Consider the following 25152-nt stretch of genomic DNA (forward strand, 5'->3'; position numbering starts at 1 on the left):
AGGAGGTAAGTGGTCATACACATGTGAACGTCTGTGAAGGAGTCTGTGTGTCTGTATTCATTCTCCATCCTACAAACGACAGTCTCTGCAGACACTGGCTGAGAGCGGGAGTGTGTGATGAGTTTGTCCGCCTTTGAGAGCTCTTAGGGCGGAAGGAAGTGTATGGAAGGCGGCCTCTGGCTGTAGCGGGAGTGTGTGATGAGTTCCTACTGTTTTTCACATCAGTTAACCATTCGCTTATTAATGGGCGATAAAAAACGATTTATACATGTAAAAAGTTACATATAGAACCTTTAAATAATGACTGTTATGAGTTTCTTAAGTGTTTTCTCTTTGTTCAATACTGCTTCTCTTTCTACACATCTTGTGAAAGATCTGTTATCCTCTCTTGCTGTCTCCTCCTTTTCTTCATCAGTCTTTTACCTTTCGTCAACCTGTGTTTCTTTTTTTCTTTCCATTCAATTTACCGAGGCAATGGAGTGACTTCCTGCCTCCCCGGAGGTCGCCCCGGAGCTTCAGGTGTGTCGCCCGGAGGTGGCTGAGTTAAGTGTCGCTGCGGAGGTTCACTCCCCCTGATGAAATATCAATATTTCACCTACTGATTCACCGCCGTTTGACCAAACATGACACTGTCTCTGTCAGTGCAGTTTTTCGTCTCTTCTTGTGATGTCATGAATAAGAGAGAGAAGACACCACCAGGTTTTCACTGCGCTAGAATAAAATGAAATACCGCCTATTCAATTCTTATGTGGCAGAAAGCAGTAGAGGAGAAATGAAGAGAGAAGAGTAAAAAGTTTATAGGCTGGCGGGCAAACTGCTTAACTGATAGAGAGGTTTTAATGCCTTCATTTAATACATTTAACAGGGAGATTATAGGCCAAAGAAATCACTGGTATAGACTATAAAGGAAGAAAGAAATGCCCATACAGCACTTTGCCTCTGGACAATCCACAGCTCAAACAAAGAGGACAGCTTTCCTTTCATTTTTTACTAAGTTGTATAAACAAAATAAACAAAAACACGGACATAACTTTAAACAAGTGTCTACAATTACATTTAAACATATGATTTTAAGGCAACTCAAGCACATTGTGTGACTATACAAGACAAGATTTCTAAGGTTAACCAACTCTCACCAAACATAGCAACAGTTGCCAAAGCCAAAAAAACAAGGGCATGGAGGGTAAGGGTCTGATCTCCAGTGTCTATTTTGCACTTGACGGATAGGTGGTGATCTCTGAAATAAATCCTATTAACCAGCACTGTACATACTAAACCACTGTACCATATGATTCAACATTATTGCCTCTATTTGAATAGGAGTGTCCATATATGCTGTGGGATGTTGGTAATTGTTTGTAGAAAAGAGGTTCTCCCGTTGTGCTACAGTACTGAACAGGTACAGATCAGATAAGTAATTGAATCCCTCCTCAGCACAATGAAGAGAGTGAGCGGTTTTCAGTGAAGCTTGAAGCTGTCATTGAGAGCTGGGTCTAAAACAGACAGCAGTTCACTCTCTATTCATTTAGTATCATTACAGGCCTCCTAAGAGCCCTAATGGGCCTAATAAAAAGACAGAGGTAATAATGAGACAAGAGGGCCCTATATGAGCCGCAGGAGTAGGAGGGGAGAGTCAGGGGAGCCAGAGAACAAGGAAGCAAGAGAGTGTGTGTGTCGGGGATATGACGGCAGAAAGAAAAAAAGGGAAAGAGAGAGAGAGAGAGAGAGAGAGAGAGAGAGAGAGGGGTAGTGTGTGTGTGGCAGGAAAAGAGTAAGAAAATAAAGCCATGAAATGAGTTTCCTGAAATCTAAATCTACACTTGTTGTGTGCTGTTATATGTATGAGATAAGTGTGTGTGTGTGTGTGTGTGTGTGTGTGTGTGTGTTTGTTAACAGCTGCACTAATAAGTGACAACATCCCACCACCAACAACCGTGCTATACTTCTGTTTCCATTTTCACAACAGTGTGTGTCACATACAGTCAAGCTGTAGTAAGGCACTGATGCTCCTTTACTTAACGTTAGATATTTCTGATGCAGTTTTAACAAGGTGTGTGTTTCTGTTGCTGTTTCACATTTGCACAGGTGTATATAGTTACTTTCATTCTTGTGTATAGAGTTGTTTCAATACTGATCACAATATCTACATTGGTCTTAGATTCAGCCTATAATGCATCATCAGTTATTGATCTGACAAATAAATGTATAAGCGCTCCAGATAATTAACTGGCTAATTATCATGTGACAAAATTGGTGCAGTGCTAGTGGTAGTAGTACACAGTAGTAGTGATGGTTGGAAAATGTCAGAAATTCTTATAAACCAGCTTTTTTATAGCAATGGTATCTGAGGGGGAACTCTGTATCAGCCAATACCCAAGTCTTGGTATGGGAATTGGTGTCTTGAAGGAGAAAAAAGCTATTGTTCCATTGGGTGAAATCCAGTTAATAACCAATGCTTTTCAATCTATAACACAACACGCCAGTCATTTCCTTATTATCTAATTTTTAACTTCTGCAACAAACCATGTCTCAAAACCATTTCAATCTTCCAACAAATCTGCTTAAAAACATCTAATCTACAATCCAGATTTGCTTTCATACATGAAGAAAAAGTAAACTCATGACCATTCCTTACCGGTTCAAGCTTTCAAACTGTTATTGTATAATAAAATGTACCAAATGCTACATGTTTCCTCACAGCTCTACACATCTGGATATGGCAGGACTTTTACATTAATGTAGTGATCTGCAGTAATGACTCGTATTACCTCATCATTAAGGCCATTTGCTCGCTGGGCTATGAGCGTAATGGTGGGAGTGGACTGTTAAACTGTAGGGACCCCTTTTGTCTTAATCGTTACTCAGTGACACTCTGACCCGCTGGCCCCGGGTAAAGTGTCCCCAGAGTGTCACATGGCGCTTTAATAACTCTGTCAGCTCTGAATTTAGATCTTCACAGCGTTCAAGATCAATAGCCGGCCATAGAAAATGTTAATGCAAAAATATGACTGCATGTAAATTTCTTGGATTAACTTCTGAAACCCCCCTCCCCTCTCTACAATTAAACTGAAAAAAAAAATGTAATTGTATATGCTATTTGGCCTCTTTTTGACCTCAAAAAGCATCTTTCAAGTTAAAAGTCTCAATGATGACAGTAGCAGCATTACCTCATAGCAAAAAAAATGCTAATCTCCAAACAACCCAACAGCTCTCTTTTATCTTTATTAATTTAATCCCCTCATCCCAGTTGTTCCAGACAAAACCCAGACTACCAGCGCTGTAAATACTTCAAACTTTGTCCACAGGGGGCGCCAAAATCCACACAAAAAGAAAGATCCTGACAGATTTACTGCTATTTTATGTTTCATATTAACAGCTAATTGAAAAACATGAAAAAAATATCATGGTGGTTGTATAATTTTTTTTTTTTTACCTCTAAAATATTCTTACATGTTGTTCCTTTAATCCAGCCAGAATCTAGCCCTCCGCTTTGATCAGCGTAACTCAGATTATTAGGATGAGTTATCCTCATCCTACAGAAAAGTTTTAACAACACATACTGTTTTTTTTTTTATCTGGACCTCTGACAGATTCTGGATCAATACAGCTACTGCGAATAACTATAGGTGCCGAAAGTGTATGTGACGACTAATCAGTGATGAAGGCGATCATCTGTGGACCACAGAGCTTTACAGGTGGTCAGTATTGTATTAGCTGGGAAATAAGTGAACATATACAATTTCACATGAAGTTGATTTATTATTGAAATTTTAGTAAAGTGTGACAACATCAAGCACCGCCTGATCTTTGATATCAGCGTTTCAGATAAGTTTGGGTTTATTGGGACAAACCGTTTGAGAATGAATTACTTGCCCTCAGAGAAAGAATAAAAATAAGTTTTAATTGAGATAAGATGTCTGATAGTGTAAATACTTTGTGACTGGATCCATGAGCTGTATCTACACTGAAACCAACCTGTGCTCCTTTAAATGTACTGATGATGTCTGTTTTGACTCCTTTATATGAAAAGAGAAGAAGATCTGAGGACATTTACATAACAAGTCTTATTTAAGAATTCGTCAGCAAGGACCAAAGAAATCCATCAGTATTTCCCAAAATCAATCAATTTAACAATCGGCCCTGTGTAGTTTCCTTAAGTAGGTAAGAGGATTGCTTTCTTTAAGTCTGGGATTGAAATGGAATACATTGACACAGGGGCGGATCCCCTCCCCTGCCCCCCAGACTCCCCCACCCCACCCAGTCAAATCAAAGGTTTCAGCTGCTCTTTATTGATTAGATTTTAGAATATGGGACTAGCTTCTCCCTTAGGTGCAGATGAGTAGCAGATGTTAATTATCCTGTGTGTGTGCATGAACGTGTGCGTGTGAGGGAGAGGTGTTTATGTGTGTGCAACAGTAAGTGAAGTACTTCTCACACTGTATTTGTTTCAAAAAAACCAAAGCACAAATGTTGGATTACTTCTTTGCTTAAGCAACAGCAAAACTCTGAAATTGTCTTTCAAGAATCATTTGAAAGCTTAAATTATAACATGAGAAAGAGGTTTACATCCTTGTATATGTCATGAAAAACAACTGGTCATATAATCCTAGATTTCTTTTTTATGTCAATTAGTGACTTTGAATAAAAAATAATTAACAAATCAAATATTATATGATTGAAATTGAAATAGTTTTGAATGTCAAAAACTCAAGAAATGAAATGTTTCCACACAACAGTCACTCATCAGCAGTCCTGTCTCTGTACCTGGGATATGTTTTGCCCAGCCGATGATGACCACCAGCTCGCGGTCGGCCAGGTCGCACAGTGTGGTCAGGGCCTTGATGTCTCCGTCGGGCATGCTGGGGTCAGGCATGGCGTAGATCTTCTCTGGCTCCACCACCAACAGATGGGAGACGATCTTTGTCACTGAAAGGAGCGAAAAAAAGGATGCAGAGAATAAGACACAGAGAGAGAGAGAGAGAGAGAGAGAGAGAGAGAGAGAGAGAGAGGGGTATTTAAACAGAGCAAATAAAAACTTAAATAAATGGAATAAAGGAAATGAAAACTTAAATAAATGAATAATAATAATTTTTTAAAAGTTTTACTTCACATAGAGTTTAGAATCTCAATTGATTGTGATAAAAAGTATAAAAATGTTGGCAGGTAGGGCTTGTTAGGAATTTGATGTTTGCATTCCTGAACAGTGAAAATGAAACGATACATCTACAAAGTTCTGCTCACATTACTCAATAACATATTTTTGTCAATAGTTATATATTCTAATAGTGGTATTAAAAAAACTAAGCAAAATGAATCCTCATTTTTGCAATATAAAAGTTTTTTTATTTTTAATCAACTGAGTGAGGAACAGAGGATAAAGCTGTTTGACTCACAAGGCTTTTTCGCAGGAGGCGGGATGGAGAGGCCGAGGTAACCGCCGTTCTCTGCATCCAACCTCCGTTTGTACTTCTGTCGGCCCCCTCTCACCCGGTCCAGACGTACACCTGCAAAAAAAAAGAAAAAAAAAGCATACATGTTAACAGAAGATACACCATATTGCAAGAGTAAAACACTTATTGATTATTTAGCAGATTAAAACAAAATAGAATTTATCTCAGCAAAAATCGTTCTTGAGTTGCAACATTTACAGCTACCAGGAGATGTTTAATCTGACTTCATTTGATTTCATTCTAATGCCCCATGACCAATGTTAAGCTTTAAGCTTCTATTCTTCCATCTTCACTCTGAGGTTTTATAATTATTACAAGGGTTAAAAAGGATCACTTAAGAATTCATTAAAAACATAATTGTCATTAATTCCAGTGGTATGAGCTGTTTATGCAAAGATCGTCATTGGGACTGCTAAACTTCTTGGCTTCCCCCCACCCTTTAATTTAAGAGAGGGACTGTTCAATACATGCTTGTTACCGATGGAGGAGTGTAAGCATCTAGTTAGTATACAAACAGACATATCTGGGATTAGCTTGAAAGCCATCTCAGAGGACACGGGCCACATCTGATGCACCTCGTGTTCTGGATTTACACTCTGGTATTAAAAGTTGTTTGAGCATGGAGGGAGAGCAAACAGATTTTACATGGTCAAGTGGAAGTGAGTCGTGTGAGATTTCCCAGTGACTCGTATAAATTCCTTTGATTCCCCAGGAAACAAAAGAATCCGATTAGGATGGTCTTTCAATTTCCTGACACCGACTATCCACTAACCTAATTACCCGGTGTGCCCAGAGGGAGCTCATTCTTCCCAGCAAACACAGTGAGATCATTTTATGCCTGGCAGATTGAAGCTAAATCGAGAGCCCCTCTCCTAACACAGCTTTCCATTTGTATGCCTTAAAGTAATCAATAAGGCTCGCAAATAGACTTCTTGTTCTTTGAACGCATGTGGATGCAGTTTTAATTAGTCAGTTAGGCAGCCAGGAGCTGGCTTTACGATAGATGGACCTTCAGTACTTGTTCCTACCATTACTCTTGTTTAAGGTGAATTCAAAATTACACATTGTGCATCAGGAAATTGTGGGTCTTAAACCAATTCAATAGCCTCTCTATATTTAATGACAAACATAGGCCAAACAGAGACAGATGAATCAAGCTTGTGTAATGGAAAAACATATTAAGCAACTGTATAACCTAAATTCATATAAAATAGATTAGTCAGACTAAGTGACAGACAATTGTTGCTTATTTTGCCCCTGCCCCTATATCCAAAGCCGCACACACACACACACACACACACACGCACACACACACACACACACACACGCACACACACACACACACACACACACACACACACACACACACACACACACACACACACACACACACACACTAACAGAGAGACACAGACACTGTGTTCCTGCTGTGGGCTGCAGGGTCATGTGGCTGCAACGAGCGACAAGTGACCAAACAGCCGGAGTTAGAATTCCAAGATCCGCGGGGGCTGTTTGAACTGGAACATCCAACTGGTCCATAATTAATAGACGCTGACAAGAATTAAGAGCTCAGCGTTAACCAGTTTCAGTTTACAGCTTAGCGGCGCTGCAAAAAGGGCAGAGACCCAGGGCAGAGAAAATACACAGAGAGTGGTAAAGAAAAAAGAGTCGGGTAATGTTTGAGGACAGGAGAGTCGGGGAATGAGACAGCAAAAGGCTCCAGTTTTTGGCTGGATGTATCAGTTTTCTCTCACTTTTCCCCCCTGTCTCTTTTTACCGCCTCTTTCAGCATCGGGTGTGCGTTTTCTCCCTGACAGCCCTGCCTGTCCCAGCCAGTGTGGGATTATCTCCTCCCCATGTGATTCGGCACAGTACTGAGAATCTGACCACAACAAGACAGCTGGACGAGGCCCCTCTTGGAGAGCTGTAGAGGGATGAAGGGAGGAGGAGGAGGAGGAGGAGGAGGAGGATGGTTTGTGTCATCGTCAGCAGCACATTCCACACCTCAGGCCCAAAACCACAGCAGCCTCTATGCTGCGGGACAATCAGGTCCAGAGGAGAGCATGTGACTCTGTAGTGAGGTTAGCCAGGCGGGTGCACGGATCATCTTTAAAGCATCCAGATACATTTTTATGATTGCTGGGCCTTCACAAAGTGTGGCGGCCAAAATATGGATGCAGGGTTGTAAAAGGGAGTGTGTGAAGTGGTGGTGGTGGTGGTGTGTGTGTGTGTGTGTGTGTGTGTGTGTGTGTGTGTGTGTGTGCTGGATGCCATGAGCTTGGTAAGATCATATAGTACAGTACATGGAGATGGCCTGAGACAGAGATACTGTCTGTCCTTTCTGTGTGTGTGTGTGTGTGTGTGTGTGTGTGTGTGTGTGTGTGTGTGTGTGTGAGAGTGAGTGTGTAGAAAGATGAGGCATGTTTGCATAGGAGCAATCTTTATGGCCACCTGACCCCAGCTTCTCTTTCACATTCAATATCTTTATTGACTCGTGCAGCCTTAAAGCACATTCCTGATAGAAGCGGCTGTTTTCTTCTATCCAGCCGCCACTGTGTGCTCGTGTGTATGTGTGTGTGTGTGTGTGTGTCATGTAGATTTATTTTACCCTTTAATGTGTGTATGTCATTCGTTCTTAATCTAAACACAATACAATTTAACTAATTTGTTGACAACCTCTTCCTCCTCCTCCTTACTTCTCCTTATTAAAGGCAATTTCAGAAAATATTGAAGTCCCACAAAGGGCCAAATTCAACAGAAATTGTACTTAAATTTGTCAAATTTGATTTACTCTGTACCCTGCTCTAATCAATGTTCTACATGTGTGTTATTCAAGCTGCTTGGAAAACGACGCTGCGGAAATAAATTGATTCTTTGTTAGTTTGTGTTTTGTTTGGCCTAAATTGAGTAAAATTGTCGATTATTGATTCTGAAAACACAAGAATAATTTCCTAAAAGACCCACATTGTTTAGTTTCTGTTAAGGTTACAGCATATTACTTCCTGCTGTTGTTCAAACCTTAAATTCACAGTCACAGTTCGGATAAAATGACTTCACTGTCTGTAACTGCTACTACTACTAACAAAAATGACTATATGCATAAATGTGTATGTGTCTCAGAGTGCATCAAGTGTATGTGTTACTATATAGAACATGTGTGTATCTCATGCAACTATTTTGGGCCCCTCACCTGTCAGAGGCCCTTCTTTCTAGCGAATGTGTCAGAATTGACTGGCTGGTGAACGCTGCCAAGGGGAGATTAGGAACTCCCTATTTTAGCTGGGAAAAATCAGAGGGATGCAGAGCCCGAGCCCCCCCCCCCCCCCCCCCCCCCCAACACACACAGATGAGGTCCCACCCTTTACAAGTCACAGAGTTAGCAGAGCTACTTCTGAGGGGCCGCGTCTACAAGTGTGCAAAAAGTTAAGGGCATCTGACAGCTTTTGTGTGACTGTGCAGAGTCTGGGTGGGCCGCAGAGAAGAAGTGAGGGGTGGAATACAAGAAAAATGGGCAGAGGAGGAGGGGGGTGTGTATGTGAGGACGGCGTCCCACCTGCTACACTTTTCATAAATCTGAGCTGGCGTGTCCACGAGGGGTATTACTGTGTATTAGAAAGCCATGCTGACCACAAATGCGTTGGGATCGAAAACATCTGCACGGCTGGAGATGGCCGGGTCGATTCAGGATAGCCTTTGTATTCTTTCAGCTTGTGTTTGGTTTTGTGGTGTTTGCACCACTGTGAGTAAAAAAAAAAAAAAAAGGTGAAGGGTGACAGGAGGGAACATGCACCTCGCGGCCTGACTCCATGTCACTTGTCGGGGGAAGATATATTTGGCATTTACATGAATGTCTGTGTTGTGAGTTCGAGTGTGCGCATCAGAGGCCAGCATTCGGCTAAACCCCCGTCTTCAGAGGAACACGTGTTAGCCTCCGTGTCTGATCTATCACCTGTCAGACAGTGAGGACAGGCGGGTGCAGAGCGGCTGGGTGGGCGCTGACTCTCAGCTGCAGTCTGCCTACTACTCTGACACCCTCAAAAGCAAACAAGGCCCGGTACATTTTCCGTCAGATAGAAATGTTTGTGACACAACAGTTTAACTTCTTTGAATACATAGATTAAAGTAATACAAGAGAACTGAATTTTGTATATTCAAACATATACTGCTTGTATGTATTTACAGGAATTTAAAGCCATAAAAATATATTTTTTATCTTTATTTTGATGATGTAATCTTAGTGTATAGATTGGGTTCTGATGTGAGCCTATTGATCAGAAAGGGCCCTGACAGTCTGTGATATTGGATATGGCTTCACTAATCTTTTGTGTATGTGGCTGGAGGAAAATAAGGCTGTAACGTAACCCCAGTAGCCACGTTCGCTCAGGAAAGACTGCTGATCTCTTATCTGTGGTTGGGTGAGAGCGAGACAGCAGCGTAGGATGCCAAAATAATATGGCAGCTTGTATTTATCCACCACATTACATCGTCGGAGTAAAAAAAAAAAAAAATCCCCACAATCAAGGAAGCACTGAGCTAACACTGGAACCAACAAGCAACGGCTAATGAGAAGTGAATTTTAAAGTTTTTTTTAAATTGTTAAAACGTTTATTCATGACAGAAATTGGGATTGTAATGTCTGTTGCTAGTTTGCTAACATGCTATTGTGATCATTTGGTCTAAGACCTGCACAGCACTAAAACCATAATAAAGCTAAAACAAATGCTCCATTTTCATAAAGAAACACCAACAGTGACTCAAACCACAAAGGCAGAAAATGCTAATTTATTCCAGTAAATTCTTGCATCATTAAACACCATACAGTAATGCTATGTGGGTCATTAGCATTGCTTTTAGCATTGCTTTTAGCGTTGCTATAAGCTGCGTTTACTGACTCCTGGCAGTACTGACTGACACCATACCTTCCGCCCATTGAAATCAGGAGAGTTTTCCACTGGACCAGTGACCTATTATCAGCGTTGGCCGGACATAGAAGGGGTCGCGGAGCAAGAGCCGCTTTTCTCAGCCGCTTGCTTCCACCTCACTCATCCAGGGGGTCTGATGGCACAGCTGCAGAGCCAGGTCTGGAAAGATGCCCGTCATGTGCAATATTTTCCTCATGAGTGTCTTTGTTCTACCCCTGGACGTAAGATATCATATGTATGTCTTATCACATGAAGCTCACCACTCAGATTTAGACTTATCAAGACACAATGAACCATCAAGCAGACCTAAAAAATACGTAATTCCTTTTGTGCTAATGGCTAAATTGAACATTTTCAAGTTGATTTTACGAAGACATTTTTCTTCGCTGCGCTTTCAGGAAAAAAGTCAAACAGTGGATTTATTTGGATCTACACATGACTCCGAATACACCTGGGCTGGAGTCAGCTGATTAGCAGCAGGTGTTAGAGAGAGGACGGGTTTCCCTGCCCACTAATGGAGCTGCTCTATGCCTGTGGCAGCTGGCACTTTATAATTCAGGATGGCATGCTTAGCGCAGAGCTTAGAGGGTCCTGGTGGAAATATTAAACACTTTTAGAACAAGCATATAAGATCACACGTGATCTTACGAACTCTGACGCACTGCAACAAGTGAAAACTTCTCGATAAGAGGAGAACCGCTGTACACTTTATTTCCTATCATGTGTTCTATTTCTTTGTTGAATGCAATGCACAAAAAACATGTAAGGTACAGTAATTCGGAACCCAAATGAGATTGCTTCATACATGACACCTGCTTCCATATTACACTCTGTGATTATTCCTTTTCCATGACCAGCCCTCGGCCACTTGTTATACGCTGATCTCATTACATGAAGTAGGACGAGCCTCTGTCCCCCACTGATTCCATGATCACATGGGCTCTCTGCCATGACTGAATGTCCTTTTCCCTTTAATTGAATGCCATTACTTTCAGAGAATCACCTACTGAGCCACACGTCGCAGCGGCTGTGATGCTGCGTCTCGGGGGCGGCAGGCGGTGGCTGCGTTAAATTCCCGCCTTATACACACACACACACACACACCCTGTCTGTCCACATCAATGGCTTAACTTGGCCCGCCACAGACAATACCCCGCTGTTTTTCTTTTAAGCATGCACTAATAGGTTCAGCATTATTTCTGAGGCATGGTTTGTATTTTCTGGCTGAGACTCAAAGGCTCGGTGAGAGATATTTGTGCCAGGATGAAGACATCAAGAGTGAGTGCGTGTATAAATAGCGTTGTAATGGCAATACAATGTATGACCCTTCCTTCTGAGATGAACAAACGGAGCGACGTCAAGTGAAGTGTGGAAGTGAACAAGAAGCCTGACATACAATCTGGTGATAGCAGCACAGATTGTTGTTAACGGCTACTGCCTTCTATTAAGAGACTGCTTGCATATCCCGACAAAACTGTATCACCTGGGTTTTATTTTCGGAAGTTCACGACTGTTGTGTGTCTAAGAGGAGCCCATTTAAAAACCGTTAATGTTTCCTATTATATCAGAGTTTTTGGCATACAAAAAGGGTAAACTGTTGTTTATTTGCCTTCAAATCTTATTTAAGGTCCTTCTGAATGCATCATCATAATTATACAAACACAGCTATGATTCTTCATTTTGTAAAGTCAAAATTGAGTGCTGGTATGTTGCATCCCAAGTCAAGATTTATGAATCAGAATCAACTCTATTAATAAAACATTTATAGTGCAGCATGAAACACACAAAAACATGGATTTTGTTTGAACTATTCCTTGTCTAACATAATGTTGCAGATTGTTACGCAGTGAGTTTTTGGGGCTGCAGCTCTCATTCTACTTTGAGAGACAGATGTACAATGTCAGTTAGGAGTCAGTGTGTAACTTGTGGCCTACAGCTGAAGCCCTTTTTTAGCCAATATTTGGCAAATTAGCACCATTAAAAAGTTCCCCAGATTAATTATGAGCAATTCCAAAGTTCCCATGGGTGTACAGAGAACTTTCACTGGATAACTTTTACACTGAAGACGGTTCAAATATGTGATGATTATGAGGCAAGGTCTCGAGCTATAATGAGCAATTCTTTTTTTTTTTAGGATTTAAGACTCTTAAAATGAGTGGCTATGTCATTAGATCTGTTCAAAAAACAACCTATTAGAAAGTGGCTGTGCGTTACAGCTGAAGCTTCTACTGCGGACAAACAGTTGAGCATTTACAGGTCTCTTTAACCTCACGCATTGTCTTTGCCTAATGTGTCTCTTTCTTCGCCTGACAGGTTGAAATGTGTGCAAGTGAAATACATGAAATAAACATATTTGAAATATTTGTTTTCTATCTCCCAGTTCCCAAGAAATAGAGAGATGTTTTTTTGTAAGAAGTACGAGAGAGCGCAGTACCGTGGCAACCATCCGCGGCGCCATCTTGGTCCACTTTTTGATTCTGAATCTGAGATGTTTTTTTGTAATAAGTGGGAGTAGTTAAGGTCTGGTTGCATAGAAGTATGTCCTAATTCAGCACTACATTATCATATGTGTTTGTACTGACACTTTACTTTACACTTTGTGTATCAGTGTGACATATTTTTTCCCCTGCTAAACAAACAAATGCAGAAAAACAAACAAATGAAAAAAAAAAAAAAAATCCTCTTTCCTTGAGAAAAAAGGAAAAAGAAAAATCCATGGGTTAGATTTTCCCTCTGTGCTCCCAGAGGGATTTCTGCAGAGGAGAAACAACACATGCAGGAAGTGAGATGAGATGTTCGGAAAGCATTTAGTGGATCAATATGCCAGGAAAGAGAAAGGAAGGCGGGCAGACAGACAGACAGAGGGAGAGAGAGAGAGAGAGAGAGAGAGAGAGAGAGAGAGAGAGTGGGCGAGAGACACCCAGCACCCGGGGGAGATGGAGGTCTCGGGGGAACAGCCTGTGCTTTTCAGGAGTACTGTTACACTTCTCAGTCAGTCTCAGTGGGAACATCCAACTCAGCAGCTTTTTTTCCGCTTCCTGAGAGGCTCTACGGTGTGAGGACGGGTTAGTAAGGCTGGTGGGTGATGTCACCGGTGTCTCCCCGAGGCCAAGGCTGTGTTTAATATCTGATCACTGATCACTCCTCTGGACTTTGAATCCCATAAGAGTTAAAACTATATTAGATTTGCTGACATAGTACAATGTTCTGTTATATTTTTTTACTTACTTAAATTACATATAGACATTTTCTTTTTGTTTTCTTAACTCCAGAAGTTTGACACTAAATATTAGGCCTCAATTTGTTAGCTTTTAGATTTAAACTTTACATCAATCAGTTCTCAGTAAACTCAAATTAAAAAACACTTGGATTAACTCGTTCAACTTAATTTTGTTAACACTTTAAAACTGTTTCATAGTGTTGGGCATTAGTATTTGGTGATTTAGATTGAAAAAGAAAAGGCTGGCGTGCTCAGCTCAATAACTCCTCGAAGGCAGTCTTACTCCAAGTGAACACTGTGAGCATGAAGACGCATTCTTTATCATGAAAAGTTATATATATTTCAATGTGAGTGCTGACATCTTTATGCTGAAATTGTTTAGGTAGAAGACAGTTTAGATCTCTAAATTCAAAACGAGACTTAGGAGAAAGAAGAAATAGGTTATTATATTTCATGATAAGTTGTGATAAGTGCTATTTTATCTTGTTTTATTTTTTAATTGATGTCTGGTTTAAAATCTCAAAAAGCCTGCAGTAATATTTCAATCACTTTTTCTACTTTCAAAACTGTATTTTCTAAATAATGAAAATTGTCTTCTCATTGTCTGTGGTGCACAAAAGAATCATTTCAATATGCAGAGAGAAGAGCAGTAATAGTTTACAAAGAAAAGAGAGAGTATTTTCACAACTTCGCCAAATAACCACATTAATAGTCAATAAACTTGCAGATCACATCTTAATTGGTCCTGGAATCAATGATTCATCTTATGTTGAGCACTGTATTCCTCAAATGATATTTGAGTTTGATAGAGGTTAAAGAAAAAAAAAAAAATTCACTGAAAGTATCTGAATAATACGGCACTCACCTTCTTTCAACATGCCGACTTTGAGACATTTCATGAAGCGACACGCCTGGCATGATTTACGTCTCCGTTTGGTGATCTCACATTCATTGGTGGCTGGACAGCTGTACTCAATATTCCCTGCAGGAGATAAAAGAAAATAAAATCCTTTATTTAGAGGGCGCAACCCCAGCGCAAAAGAGGAATTAGGAGGTTTGGAGTTATTGCATAGAACAGGAGACCAAATCAGAAAAGGTAAACAACGGGGCATAGTAAGACAGTAAATTATACTGCACACACACACACACACACACACACACACACACATCCACGCACACACACACATCCACACACGCAGACACACACCAACACACCTGTCCCAAGGTGACCCTGTGTGACATCCCTGAAGGAGAGGAGGGTTTAGTGGCATTTTGATGGGACATGTAAAAAGCACCACCCCGCCCAGGAGCCCCTCCCCCCGCTCTGATTCACAGATAAATTAGCTTCATTAATGCAGAGCGTCCTCTGCGCAGCGCTCACCGCGACCCCGTGCAGCCCATCCTTTTTCACCTAGAGGATGATGGGAAATCTGCCCTCCCTCAACAACATGAGGTCCAAGAGATGGACGCAGAGTCGAGCGCTCTGTATAATGTTCTCAATGAAATACAGAGAGCTACTGTATTAGACGCATGTATCCTGTGGCAAAGCTCCATGTATTATTCAAGTCCGTCTCACTATGGATAGATTTTTATGCAATTTAATCACTCAGGTCCAAAAAAGGACAGAAATACAGACTGATTGAATGTACCTGCTGCCAGTTTCCCATCAGGTTCTGGTTAACCTTTTACATTTTCAGGATCACTTCAAACGTTAAAGTGACCTGATGTGTCTAATCCCTCGACTGAATGTTAAAACAAAGTCCTGCAAGTCCACAGATGCATCAGCAAACTAGGTGTCTATTGCAGATCTGAACCCTCCCAAACACACACAAACAATCCCCTCTTGGTCAAGGAGAAGGTGCCAACATTTGTCAGGATCCCTGGCATGGACGGAGCAGCTGGGTCACATGCACAGTGAGGGGCTGCGGCTCCATGCCAGCATGTTGGCAGAGGCTGCAGCAGGGTTTCAGGGTGGGTGAGGTCTTTTAACTGAAGGGGAAATACAGTACGGTGCAGCCGTACAGACACATGCTGCGTATCACTTCTGTAAACTACAATGAACTACAAATGAACTGAATCATATATTATACTGTTGGTACTTTTATAACACAGAAAGCTGATGACTTTGTAAACAAAGCATTTACTCATAACTTACAATCAGTGTGTAGGAAATTAGGACAAAGAGAAGTGACTAATTTAAACAATGAACAGATAAAAGTAAGCGAGAGCTTTTTTGAGTACGTCTACTAATGTCCCACAATGCAATGCATGCAAGAAATAAACAGCAAATAGGGAGAAAACCTATAGGAAATGACTCCCTGAAAAAGCACTTTTCTTCTCACTCTCGTCTGTTTGTGTTTTTCACAGTGGAAGTTTCACTGAGGCCTGATTCTGCATGTTAGGAATAGTTCATGTTGTTAATAGACGGTGAAGAACATTACTTCTTTCGTCACGAGGAATTTGGAGAAAACTACAGTGATATTTTGTACCAGCAGCAATAATGCAAAATCTCTGCAACCAGGCATCAATCTGTTTTTACTGTAAAATGCTGATGTTCACAAAGAAAACACACTGTTTTTCTTAATATCTGATTATTTTCTATGATTAAAATCTCTTCCTTCAGCCATCACATCAGCATGTTATTTGCACAATCCATTCTTGCACATATTTGCTGTTTTGTAATACGACGTTAAACCCCTGTTTCCCCTGCTTCTAACTTTTAAAAAATCGAATTTCTTTATCAAAAAATAAAGTACAATATTCTTAAAATAATATAATAAAGAGATTTTTATCAGTTTAGAAAAAGTCACATTTATTGAATACTGTATAACCCTTCTCACACATACGGAAATCTCCTGAAAAACTCTTTGTAGATTTGGCTACCCGGAGCGACTTTAGGCTATGTTTGAACGCAAACAGCCGCATTTTTCGCGCGGACTTTACCCGTAATTAAACGTCTGCATTATGTTTTCTGTTGGTCAGTATGTTGTTCTCCTCTCTTTTGTGGACGTTGTCATTCCATTGGACTACACATAGCATTGATATAAAGGCAAATATTCTCATTATAACGTCATGTAGCGGACTCTGTTGTTGCTTCGGCCGCTACTTCTGCGTTGTTTATTTACGTCACGTCTTACCTCAGGAAATCCCCCGACCCCCCTCCCCTCTGACAGGGATAGTCCCCCCGCTTTAATGTTGTATAAACATTTTATACCTGAAGGAAGGAATCACATGTATGTGTGTGTGTGTGTGTGTGTGTGTGTGTGTGTGTGTGTGTGTGTGTGTGTGTGTGCGTTGCATGGGTTGCATTAGGGTTGCACAACAGTCTTAAATTGCCCGCCTCTAAAAGCTCACTGTCGGCGTACCCTCTTAGTTAATCAGGTCTTGTGTCCACCTTTATCTCTCAAAGGACGTTTCAACCACTCTAATATCCTTCCTTAACCTCTCTTATTTTCCCTCTAAATTTTGATATATTGTTATGCCATGCTATTATCCACGCGCTCGTCTCCACTCAGGCCGGACCTCTCCTTGTCCTCCTCCTTTAGCGGGGCCGGGACCCCCCTCCCTGATTACCATTCCATTAATGTGAATTCTCCTTTCAGTGAGTGACCACGTCCCAGTCCCCTTTCCCTCTGCCTTTTATTCTGCGGACTCCTCTTCATCTCTCTCTCTCTCTCCTTCCTCTGTTACTACCCCTGATGACACATGCCTGAGCCTCTAATTGCCCCCCTCCATCCATGCCCCCCCCCCCCCTTTGGGTACGGGCTGGAGGGGCCCGGAGGGCAAAGTACAGATCCACACCTCCAACCCTCCTCCTCCTCCTCCTCCTCTCTCTACTTTCTCCCAATGAAATGCTGCTTCTTAATTACAGTCACCCAACACTGATTGTTATTGACTGAAGCTCCCACGGCTCAGGACGAGTGACGGACAGATTAGGTTCATTATGGGCCGTCCTCCACGAAGGAGAGCGAGAAGAAGAGGAAGAAGAGGAGGGATCTGTGCAAGACAATACAAAGTCACATGTGCTTTCTATTTACAGTCCTTCACTGTGCTGCTGGTGCCGATACACACACAGCCTTTGAAACAACACTGATCAAACACACTGGTTTTCAAGATGTGGTTAAAATACCAAAGTAATGAAAATCTTTGCAATTTGAAGATTCTTATTTGAGTCTTTCCAGCTCTTAGGATTTTTAACCATTTTCAGCATCTCTAAAAAATATTCTAACTTAATATTGAAAGATATTTAACAAATGCCTTCAACAAAGTGACTTCAACAAGCGAGCAGATGTTTAAATCAGTAACACCGTTGTTGAGTGGCTGTTCTTTCTCAAACCATGCTCAATCCAAATGGATACATTTAGAGTTTATGTTGTAGTTTTAGTCTGCTCACTTTGCAATCCTCCATAAATGTCTGCACAGGTGTAAATGAAGTGCATTCTGTTTTGTCTAATATCCAATTTAACTGTTTTATTTTTTTGTCATTGTCCAAAACAGCCATCATCATGTTTGAGGTATTTTCCACTGACATTTATTTTTGTATCCGGATCTAGTTTAGCATCTAAGCTAAACTTTGTTCCTGTAAATGAAGGCCTCTTTGCACTGAACCACAACAACATCAAGCAAAAATGTATGTTAAAGAGTTATCTGTTGCTTACACATGTCAGATGGGTTTAGACAATGAATTACTCACTGGGTTCAATTTAACCTTCTTAATGTGGCCTCACTAACCTACCGTCCAACTCCATGTCTACAGAAAAAAGTCCTTTAGACAGAATTTGAAATCTGTATTGGAGTTTGCAGCATGTTAACTCTGTCCAAGTGATTATTCTGTAACAGCTGCCACACATGGCAGAGTCCATGCCAGATGAACCGTTCACAAGCAGACGCATCAAAAAAAATCACAATCCTGAGCAGATTTACAGTCTGGGCCTTAATGCCTGCTATAGACTCTCGCATTCACAACCTTGTATTTGACTCATAACAGCAGAGGGATTGAAACACTTGGATCTCAGGATAATGGATCTTTGATCAGGACACACAAACACACAACAATCAGGCATGGCCTGATTTGAAGCTTTTTTTGTCCAAATAATCCTTAAGTGTGTGTTGTCAATACGATTATCAGACTGCCTCTGATGGAATACCTGCAGTAGCCAATGAGAACAAAGCAGACCGGGAAGCGTCATCAAGACATGTCATGTCTTCTGAAGTCATGTATGACCATGCAAGTTTCTCTGATATCTCATATCTGTGTAATCGCTACGTTGAAATAGTTACTTTAAACAGTGAGGCGGGTCGTCACACTGTCTGGCCGAATCATAGAGTGTGTGTGTTTGGAGGAATACAGAGTTAAAAATCAGTGGAAACTGTCCTCATGTCAGTGGTCTTCAATGTTTTTAAAATGGGTTGAGATTTGAACATTGTCTAGTGTGTATCCAGTCTTAGAGAGAGATTGGATAGCAGGTGAGCCAGTAAACAGGAAACAGGAAATACCTTGTATTGTTCTTTTGAAGAAGGCTTTGCAGGCCTCACACGAGGCCACCCCATAGTGGTACCCTGAGGCGATGTCTCCACACACCAGGCAGACCCTCTTGGGGATGGCATTGAGCATGTACTCGCACTTGATCGGCGAGTCGTCTGCCACGCCTCCAGAGCAGTCCTCGTAGCGGCGTAGGCAGGCGGCGCCGCCTCCCAGCATGCTCGGGTTGAACATTGGCGGGGAGTCCAGGGCGTGTGGGTGTCTGCTGCCGTTAATGTAGCCTCCGCTAGCGTCGGAGTTGCCGCTTGGACTGTGGTGGCTGCCGTTGTCTAGGAGGGAGGAGGAGGGACTGGAAGGCTCGGTTTTGACGTAGGAACCACAACTGGAGGAGAGGTGTCGGTCCTCAGAGGGCATTCTGTTTAACAACCTGGATAAACATGACAGTGAAAAGAGATGGAGTCAGTTATTGTATAAATGAACAAAAACAGAACAGAACAAAAACAAGTGACTGACTAGAGTGGTCTTGATTCAGGAGAATCCGTCACTGGTTTAACCTCTTGATTCAGGAGTAAGGAGGACCTATAATCCAACGATTTAATGACCTCCCAATTATAAACATATTGATTCTGAATATTGAATGATGTGTTCAAACAAGAGATAATGCAAACAAAGTACATATAAAATGATGTTCACAAAAAATGCTTGATTATTTTCTGATGTCCCACAATGCACACTTCTCAAAACAGTTTCCCTAAAGCAGTTATGGAGCATTAAGCATTTTCTTTGAAAAGATTAAACTCACTGAAATTTCAAGAGCCCAAACAGTCAGACTTTACACTTTTTTTTTTTTCATTTTGGATGATATAATAGTTTGATTTAATTCAGAACATACATTCTTAATATTGAACCTGAGCATGTGTACGTCACATGCAAATAAGCACACACATCTCCCGGAAAGCTCTGACATGAGGAACCTTGAATTAAAGTTAATCTGCATCAGTAAAACTGCAGTATCAAAGAAATGATCCCGACTCGTCTGTCGTCTGAAGTCTGACAAGATGTACCGATCGTTGCTTTCCTCCATCATCGCCTGATCATTGCGCGAGAGATTCATCAGCTGTGATGGAGCGTTCCAGTCTGTCTGAGTTTGATAGATTATGTTACAGATGCAACCATTTATGTGTTGGAATGCCAAGTGATATACTGCAGCGGCTTATTTCTCTCCGGCAAAATGGTAACTAACGAGCATGTCAACAGATGCCCCATACATCTCGCAAACAATGCCCACAATTGGTCGTCTGCCAGGAGTAAATGAATGAACGAAACTTCAGAAGGCTGTTAATGGACACAGAGAGGTGTTACACTCAGCATATGGAGCATCATGGGTAATACATGACCCAATCAATAGTCCTGGTTGGATTGCCAAAGGACGGTGCCAGGTTACGCTGGACTGAACGGAGAGGTTTGAGAGAGGAAGAGGAAACGGAGCTGACCTGAGATTAGGTTCCTTAATCGCAAATTACATTAGAAATATGGGAAAATGTATTTATGCAACCTTTTTACAAAAGTTATATATTTTACAAAAGTGAATCCTTTTTTTTTTGGGGGGGGGGGGGGGGGGGGCCTTAGGACAGAGACGCTTTTGAGGGACGGAAATTGAATTAAATGATTAATAGGTAAAAAAAAAAAAACATTCTAAAGAATTGTCCAAAACAAAGTTTTTGATGTTAACTTTAAAGATTGTGGCTTTACATCGATTTAAACGCTACTACAGAAACCTTTTTCTTTTTCATGGCAGGTATACTGTACACGGGTTTAATGGGCTTTATAGGAATGTAATGTTTAATTTACTACAATATTCCTCTTATATATCCGAGCGGGTGGTGATCTTGACACAATGGAACAAAACACATTTTGCAGCTGTTCTTGTGTAATAATTTCTCAGCCTCTCTGTGTTGTTGTACTTGCAGTAGCTTCAATAAAACCTTCTCAAACAAAGCATGAAATGAGGCCTGGGTGTGAGTGTGTGTGTGTGTGTGTGTGTGTGTGTGTGTCTGTGTGTGAGCACTGCTGCCTCTGTCCGTCAGAGTTGGTGCTAAAATGACACAACTTCTGCCCTCCATGCTTCTGAGTGAACACAGTGGAAAGAATCTTTAAAACTCTAAGAAAGTGAATGCTGACTAGATTTCTTCCCCTTGTTTTTTTGGGGGGCTGTCCCCGTTTACAAATGAGGTGTTGTGGTTAGGTTAACCTCTTTCCCCTCTGTTGCCTCTTTGCACACGTGTTTAAATAAAGCCATGAAGTCATCAGGCCCTGACAACATGAAACCTCCCTTTTAACTGCAGCGGGTGGCTGGTGCAGGGAGGAGGAGATAGCCTCCACCCCTGGGTCCAGATCAGATCTATTGATCCTTCTGCTTCCTTCCTGTTCCAGATGAAAAAATAAACCCTCCTCTTACGGGTCCCAGACATTCCTAATGCATTTTTAATCAGCCTGGACTGTTAACATAGTGCAAGATGGAGCGATACAATGTTATGTTATAATACATTGTGGTTTACAAAAGATTCACAGGGCTCACGTTAAGTCTGGTTAGCAATCAGCGCGCACCTCCAGTCAATTGGAAGGTGTATTTCTCCCATCTGTGGGAATTGGAGAGAGCGGCGTGGTAACAGTTAATACATCATAGCAGTGAGATAGGGGGATTCCCTGTGGAATAGTGCGTCGTGGCATATGCAAAAAGTAGTTCATTCCACACTTAGCACTAAGTTACGCTTGGGAGATGTTTTTTGTTAGCTTTAATGGAAATTTCTAATGGCTCCTTTCAAATCTGTCGAAATAAAATAATGGCACGAGATGCCAATTCGCGCAGACAGAAATAGCTTCATAGTTTCATAATTTGCCCCCCTCCTCGATTATTATAAAGAGATGTGGAGTTTTCCAAGTGCGGCCTGACTCTTCTCAACCTGCTCCGCTCCCCTGGCAACACACACACACACACACACACACACACACACACACACACACACACACACACACACACACACACACACACACACACACACACACACACACACTCAAACAAGCACGTTGCACCTTATATCTAATGGGGTAGTGTTTGCTCCACCGCGCAGAAAAATGGTACAAACGGAGCAGACAAGCAAGACTCATCAGACAGACGTGAAGGTCACCTGCCTTTTCTGCTCGGCTGTTCTTGGAGGCCCAGACGGCCCCCAAAACGGCAAAGCAACACAGACACACTGGTCTCAGTCTGTTCAGCACTCTGACAAAAAAAAAAGAGGACTAAAGAGAGCTGTCCATTATGTTTTATGAAAGAGATACAGCCTGACATTCTGCTCATTTCAGATTAAAAAAAATTGAAATACTTTTGTTTTCAAGCCAAAGTTGATCGGTGTGAAAAGGTCCCATCAGAGCAGCTTAAAATCTAAAATATTTGTGTGTGTGTGTGTGTGTGTGTGTTCGTGTGTGTTTTGGCATCCCTCCTAATGCTGGCAGTGTTGCAGATCCCCTGCTTCCCTACATAAATCCTGAATCCATCCACCTCGTCTCCAAACCATAAAATATGCCTGCAGCCTCCAAAATTCTGCACGATAAATTTTTACCACTAGTCGAAAAAAATAAATCTTAAATCTAAAATGCACACTCAAAGCAGTCCCCCCCCCCCCCCCTCCCCCTGAAATGACCTCATGCGGTCCCACAATTGAAGGGTTAAAAATCCCCTTCTCCATATTTTACTATGTATTTTCCCACTGAGGGGAAAATGTTATTGTTGAGCTCGGGGGTTAAGCTTGTAGCAGGGAGTGCGGCGTAAATCATGGTGCTGAACACACAGCCGAACATGGAAGCGCAGAAGGACAGAGGCAAGGAGCCATGCATGAAATTAGTTCATTAATCTTTCTATGATAGGCCGTCCTTGTTTGGGGCAAACTCTATCAGCTTTAAACGGAGTGCCCCTCTCTGCCTGACACATAGATTATACTGTGAGTCCGCAGCCGGGGTGTCTGGGAAATGAATGGTCACGCGAGCGGGAAAATGGGGTAGCGTGTGTCGCCCAAGTGTTAAGTAGGAACAACAACATACGCAAGACACAGCGTGGGCACAAATGAAGGTCAGCAGAAAAAAAAAAGAAAAAAGGGTGCATTTCTAAAATTCCGGTGTATGATTCATATGCTGCATATTACTGTGGTCGGTTTTAGAGAAAAGTTATTAGTCAAAATGCCTTTTTTTGTGCATATTCAAAGGTAATATGTGATTTTTTTAAATAACAGAATCAGCATTGTATTCAAAGTCTGCAGGCTGTGCACGTCTTCCGTCATCGACTGTCAGCTCACACACCTGAAACACAGCCTCTCAGGATTTAAATAAGTTTATGACACACACGTTTTGTTACATCTTATTCAGAATTAGAATGTGTACATATATACACAAGATATTTGACTTTGCAACACGAGACAATAGTGCAGTGGTATTTATTAAATACATGTTTCTCTGCTTAACGCTTCTGATTGGTTGACAGAGGAAGTATTTGTTAATTGTTTTTCTTTTGTTCTCTGTCTGAAACTTGAATCCTGCTGTGTTGGCCAGGACTCTCTTGAAGAAGAGATCTCATATCTCAATGAGAATATTTTCCTGGTAAAATGAATGTTAAAAAGAAGAAGTACATTGTTGTGTCCATATACAGTAGCACCTCATCAGCCTCTACTAGATGAGAAGATGAATTTTCTGCCTGTTCCTCTCATGGACACTCCACCTCAGTCACTCAGCATTCAAACTAATCCTATTTTCCTGAATATTTGGTCTTACGTTATCGTGTTTTTTTTTTCTTATGACGTTTTCCGTATCCTGTTTTTAATTACGCGGAGGTTCTTTTTTGCACTCTGCTACAAGAAAAGGTTTTTGCTGCAGGAAAAATTAGGTGAGGGCTAAAAACTGATCGGAGGACTGTTTGTGAGTTAAGCTGTCATTTTTGAAAGACAGTAGAAAATAACTGTGGCAAACTAAAAGAGAGAAAAGTGATCACCTTAATATGTGTCTTAAGTCTAACCAATCGGTCCAAACTCAAAATTATTCAAGTGTCTTCTATCATATGGAAAACCAACTCATATTTCTAATTGATGAGGAAAACAGGTGCCGTACAATTATGCTTTAAAACAATTTCCTCCATAATTATCAACGTTTTTTCAGAGGTTTGTGTTGATTAACAATTACCCAATGAATAGACAGCGCTCTAATTAAGTAAAAGTAGAGTTTCATGTTTTGAGCTTCCACTTATAAGGGAAATAAAATGCTGTAAAAGCAGGATCCACCTAGGTCAGTACCTGAACATGTTACACAGCTGAAGAAGGCCGTGTTAAAAAATGTAAATCCTTGAGAATAAGTCAGATCAAGAGATCAAGTTAGAGTATTATTAGTACATTTTTTACTGCATGGCAGATATACACTCTGCTCCAGCTTCTCTTCCTTTTTTACACACATACACACACACACACCACGCGCTTGTGAACAGCAAACTTCCAGCATATGGCCTCTTCAATGTCACTGCCACAAGGAGCGGTTGCATAGATTTCCCTCATGGATGATGTCTCCTTACCTGGAGTATCACCCCCCATTTACGTACACGTCCTGCACCTCCAAGAAATTGCTCTCCCTGCAAAGTCAAACACACCCCTAACTGCCTTTTAAAAGGAGACAGAAGAAGATGAAGGAGGTGGAATAAACGAGCAAAGACTTAAGCCGTCATTGGGAATCAGAGGGGGACTCATGAGGGACAGTTACGATATTGATTTCATAAATAAACAGAGATGGCCATCGATCCTAATGTTATTTTGCATTTCAATTACTGCCCAGAAACATAACCTTCAAACGTCTGCTCCTCCACAGTAATAACATCCACTGATAATCACGAGCCGGTCTTGTCCGCTGCAAATTGGCTTTTCTCTCCATCTCTCACTCGCTCTCCTCTTTTTTTTCTATCTCCTCCAAATGTGTAAATGACACAACTTTGCATTTGCCTAATGGTATTAGGGCATGGGCTGAATTTCAAGTGCGACTCAGGCTGAT

General features: G+C 41.3%; 1 protein-coding gene across 1 annotated transcript in view; it reads right to left on the reverse strand.

Moving 5' to 3' along the window:
• Positions 1 to 25152, reverse strand: part of esrrgb (estrogen-related receptor gamma b) — a 37494-nt gene that overhangs the window by 7234 nt on the left and 5108 nt on the right. The window contains exons 2-5 of the mRNA XM_061052131.1: positions 19089 to 19501; positions 14458 to 14574; positions 5394 to 5504; positions 4765 to 4926 (exon numbers count right to left, since the gene is read on the reverse strand). Coding sequence (XP_060908114.1) covers positions 4765 to 4926; positions 5394 to 5504; positions 14458 to 14574; positions 19089 to 19501 — 803 coding nt within the window. The remainder of the gene's footprint in view (positions 1 to 4764; positions 4927 to 5393; positions 5505 to 14457; positions 14575 to 19088; positions 19502 to 25152) is intronic.

Source organism: Labrus mixtus, chromosome 12, assembly GCF_963584025.1.
Source record: "Labrus mixtus chromosome 12, fLabMix1.1, whole genome shotgun sequence".
In the NCBI taxonomy this organism is placed as follows: Eukaryota; Metazoa; Chordata; class Actinopteri; order Labriformes; family Labridae; genus Labrus; species Labrus mixtus.